The sequence below is a fragment of the Cynoglossus semilaevis genome, chromosome 7 (assembly GCF_000523025.1).
Source record: "Cynoglossus semilaevis isolate Cse_v1.0 chromosome 7, Cse_v1.0, whole genome shotgun sequence".
Classification (NCBI taxonomy): Eukaryota; Metazoa; Chordata; class Actinopteri; order Pleuronectiformes; family Cynoglossidae; genus Cynoglossus; species Cynoglossus semilaevis.
In genome coordinates this window covers 10,357,657-10,362,527 of record NC_024313.1, presented here as the reverse complement: position 1 = coordinate 10,362,527, position 4,871 = coordinate 10,357,657, and the positions used below count along the sequence as shown (strand labels likewise).

At 45.7% G+C, this 4,871-nt stretch overlaps 1 protein-coding gene across 2 annotated transcripts in view; it reads right to left on the bottom strand.

The window, feature by feature from the left end:
* The window catches only part of LOC103381137 (exostosin-1a-like), a 26,904-nt gene that overhangs the window by 11,188 nt on the left and 10,845 nt on the right, over nt 1–4,871 (bottom strand). Inside the window, exons 2-4 of one of the 2 annotated variants that reach the window (XM_025056947.1) lie at nt 4,436–4,543; nt 895–1,014; nt 633–765 (exon numbers count right to left, since the gene is read on the bottom strand). In XM_025056947.1, the coding sequence (XP_024912715.1) occupies nt 633–765; nt 895–1,014; nt 4,436–4,543 (361 nt within the window). Of the gene's footprint in view, nt 1–632; nt 1,015–4,435; nt 4,544–4,871 lie in introns of both variants that reach the window. The other variant, XM_025056946.1, reaches the window with a different exon arrangement.

Below are 4,871 nucleotides of genomic sequence, written 5' to 3'. Positions count from 1 at the left end.
GAAGCAGAGCTGTGTGTGTGTGTGTGTGTGTGTGTGTGTGTGTGTGACAGCGGCTAAAATAGAGATTTACTGCAGTGACACGGACCAAACTCCTCCATTTCTCCATCCTCTCCTCCGTCTCACCCTCAGGTCTCCCGGCCCTCGGAGAGGAACCAACATTGATCTGAGTTACAGCCTCAATCTACAGAGAATCATCCAGGTCCACACACACACACACACACACCCACACCTTTCCCTGCAGCCTCGTGTCTCCTCCCAGTTTAACGTAAAATCAAAGGTAAAAAAATAACCCCCCGACTCCCCCCACCAACCCCTAAATGCTGAAGGCAGCATAGCGGTGGTTCTCAAACTATGGTACACGTACTGCAATAGGTACTTGGACCTGACTTGATTTTCAACAACTTGGTAAATACAGCTGGTCCTCATCTACTGGTCCTCAGCTGAGATATTATTGCTGTTGTTCTTGTGGTTGTTCTTGTGGTGGTGCAGTAACTGCAGTACAGTAAACTTGGTGGTGCAGTAACTGCAGTACAGTAAAGCTTTAACTGTCATATTCTCAGTCAAAAAGTTCTAAGACAAATATGTTGTATATCATTTAAGAAAAACCAAACCATATAAAATCGAGTTCTTACCCAGCATGGCGTAGTAAAAGGGGAACTGGGCAGAGTCCGTAGAGTACTGGGGCAGTGCATAGAGTCCACCGGGGAGGGAGTTCCACAACAAGTGGTTTCGCGTCACGTGGGAGACCACGCGGTCCTGGATGATCTGGACACAACAGGACAGGACGGAACAGAAGAGGAGACTTGAGCGTCTGGTCTGATTAAAGGAGCTCTCCTGACAAAAACTAAATCCAGAAATCCCATGAACTCTCGCCCTGTGTTCTCCCAGCCTCACCTCCAGAGTAGTTAAGACGATTTTGGCTACAGAGGAAAAGTAGGCGTCCCACAGGAACTGGATCTGCTGGCGCAGAGCCAGGATCCTGTCGCGGCCCACGGAGCGGGTGATGGAGGGAACCTGGAGGAGGAGACAGAGACGACAGAGACGACAGAGACGACAGAGACGACAGAGACGGAGATTATGTCGGATTTGGAAGAACGTTGAAGTCTGAAGATGAGAGACTCTGTGAGGGTGAGGGAATCACAGACAGACAGACAGACAGACAGGATGTCTGTGGACATGCTCCCCTCCCCTTAGAGGGACTTCTCCCGTCCCTGTGGACCCCCCCCCCTCCCCTCCCCATCAGCTCCAGCCACTGTCCATCATCAACATTCCCTCCACGGCAGCTGACCTCAGGTCTGTCCAGGAGACAGTTTCCTCTCAGTGACTTTATCAACGTGATAACAACAACTGGTTTATTTCAAACTCTTGTCTTGGACTGAAATATATTTTTATACAGTGATGTTTTTCAAATGACCACATTTCCTTCTTCACTGTCCCTCTGATCTGACCAATGACTGCCCTGTCCATCCTGTCCATCTTCATCTTCATCTTCTTCTTCATCACCCTGTCCATCCTGTCCATCGTCATCTTCATCTTCATCTTCATCTCTGCTCAAACCTTCACTTGTTCTTTGGCTGCTGCACACTTTGTTTTTCTTTCAGAGAAAGTTCCAAACAACAAGGTGTTTAAAAGGTTTTTTGTTTTCCCTCCACTCAGATGTGGTCACCTGTGGTCAGAGACGTTGACAGAAGTCGATCTAAGACCCCAGGTCCAGAAAGGAGAGGCTTTTAGTCACGATCTTTGACCAAACTAAAACATGTTATTTTAGGTTCTGTGTTGTGACCCAGGAGTCTGGTCACTTTGACCAGGGAATATTTTTAAAAAGTACATTTACCCTGGGGGCAGGGGTCCTCGACCTATGACCTTTTTTGGTAACGTTGCGATGTCCCATAAATGAATTAAGAAAGTCTTGGTCCAGGATTCTGATGTACAACGTTAAAACTTTTTCATTTTGTACCTGTTGGGGCGGATGAATATGTCGTCACGTTTTGCTATACGCAGATGACGACTTTGTTTACATCCGGTGTTGACATGTGCTTGGAAACGTTTTGCCCTTCATTATGGCTCTCAGGCAGGTCCGACCCAACCTGATGTTTTTAGTTCAAAGGTTATGATGTCACCACAGTGTCAGCGTGGGTGAGCGACGTACAGTAGGTGCTGACGTACGGTACGTGTGTTCCGACTTATACAACAGTCGCATCACGTCACGTCAAGTAATAATTCAATGGCTCCTGTGACCAATCAGGATCTGATCTGAGAAAAAAACCCTGAACTACTCCTTAAAACGCTCTGTGGAAAATATTAATATTTCAATTTTCACCCACTTAAACAGCCCGAGTGTTGGATGAAGTCTCTCTGAGTGTGAAAACAAAGCGTGTCGTCTGTTGTGCTGCCGCTGACGTCAGTAACAACAGCCTCATGTCTGGTGTCTCTGAGGTGGAATATCAACAACACCAATCAAATCAGACTCCCCCCTCCAGCCCCCCCCCCCCCCCCCCCTAATCGTGTTTTTTTTTTCCCGGGGGGGGGGGGGTGTGTGTTCATGTGTGTGTGTGTGGGGGGGGGGATCACACAGTCTACACATTAAGCAGGTCAGGTATTGTGATTCTCACTGATGTAATTGAAAGTAATGAGATTGGAGTGTCTCAGCGGGCGTCCACCGTGTCCAACGCCTGGTCTCAGTGTGAGACTGCGTTACGAACGGCGTGAAGACAAAGAGGAACAAACATCAGGAATCTATTTACCAACCCCGACCATTTTCTCTCCTTTCTTCCTTTTATATTCAGCCCGGCAGACGCCGTCACTCTGATCCCCTAAATGAATAGTTCCTGCGCGTCCTAACGCCTGTCGCAGCCGCCTGACACTTTCTTTCTTCAGACTCGTCCCTCATCACTTCCTGTCAGAGCCCAGCAGGAAACAAACAGTGAGCTGCCGTCAGCACGGACAGCTGTTATTAAAATTGCAGCACGGGAGGCGCCGACGTCAAGCAATCATGGTATGGATTTTCAGAGATGGAGAGAAAAACCAGGAGTTCAAATCTGAAGATGCAAATGAAGAGCTCACGATTGGAAACAGGAAGTGGCGAGATGTGGTGGTGGACACGTTCAAGAAAATGAGAACAAAATGAATTTAAGTTTGTTGATTGACACAACCAATTAGACTAATTAGACTAATTAGACTGGTTTGGACTTAATCTGATTTAATCTGCAGGAAACAACAGGTTTTACAGTTTTATTTACTTGCAACAGGAATGGGTGTGTGTTCACATTTTATTTTTAAAATTTTACTTTGTGAGAACTAATCTTCACCTGGACTACTTTTATTTTTGAATTTCTTGAGGAAATTATAAAAATGTTTTGGGCAACGTTGCTGAAAACACAGACACACACACAAAAACATCCAGACAAAGCCTGCTGTGCCGCTGCTGTCCAGGTGGTGGCAGAGGTCACGCAGGTGGTAACAGACAGGATGTAATTAGTGAATGTAAATATCAGCAGCTCCGCTGTGATTAAAACCAACAGACGGTGGTTCCATTCTGGAACATTCCATCTGACACACACACACACACACCGTCCTGTGTGTGTTGTGACTGTTTTTGAATATTACAGCTGTCAGGTCAGACTCACAGCTGGACACTGTGGAGAGTTTAACTAAATACGTTTGCATGGTTAATGACTTTGTTTTTGGTCATTTTATTTTGAAAGAACAGGAAGTACAGGTTACCACCGAGGATCAAACCGTGATCTTTGTTAGTTGAGGCGACAGCACTGACCCACATCCCACCAGGTGTTTTGTCTTTAACATAAATGACATAGCTGAGCCATAGTTTGGACCTCGACCTGCTCCTCCTGCTCCTCCTGTTGTGATTGGTTGCCCCGCCCCCCAATCAGTCTCACCTGTTTCCACTTGTCTCCAGTCAATTTAAGCAGAAGCTGCAGTCACTTTGTCTGGTCTGTTCTCTGCTCACCGGCTCTGTGGTTCCTGGGTCTTTGTGGGTTTTTTTTTTATATATTTAATTTTTTTCCCCCTTTCTACTTTTATTTGTGGGGGTTTTTTTTTTTTTTTTTCCTTTCTACTTTCAGTTGCACCACCTGAGGGTTGTTGTTTTGTTTTTTTTCTTTGTGCAAATGCTTAAGGACTTGTTTTGTTTTTCATGAACCTTCAGTAAGAATTCATCAGCTACAGATGAATTCATTGTTTTCAATATTTCAAGTTCACGTTGGAGCCTCAGCCTGAGGGAAACTCTCTTCAAAAACTGAGAAGATTTTCAATCCAAAACTCACACATTTGTGATTGGACTCTGTCTCTGGATCTGTCTTTTCAAATGGTGGTTCGAGGGCTACATGTGGCTCAAACACAACCTGAATTTACTACTGTTAAAAAATATATAAATATATTTTTTTAACCCAAACTCCCGTCTTCAAACAGTCGTTACCTGCAGCAGCAGCCGCTCGTCTCCGATGACGGCAGCTTTTCTCCAGTCGATGACCTCAGAGAAGGGCAGTTCCCAGCCGTTGCTCAGGATCACTGGTATACAGGCTGCCTGTGTGTGGACACGCCCACAATCACCACACGATAACCACAGCAATTCTACTATTTAAATACTAACACAAAACTGGTTGATCGTAATCAAGACAACATCTCCAGAACTTTAGTATCGTGTATTTTCTCTGGCTGTTTGTGAGTGACGCAGCGAGACGAGCAGATGATCAGTGACCTATCAGGTTGTCATACATCAGATCAGACTACGTGTGTCGATTTAGTAACTAGTAGTAATGAGGAGGACTAAGGTCCAGGTTCACTGATGATCCAACAACACAGGAACACAGACCTGGTAAAGACAGACTGTACGGCAGACGGGGGAGGCAGGT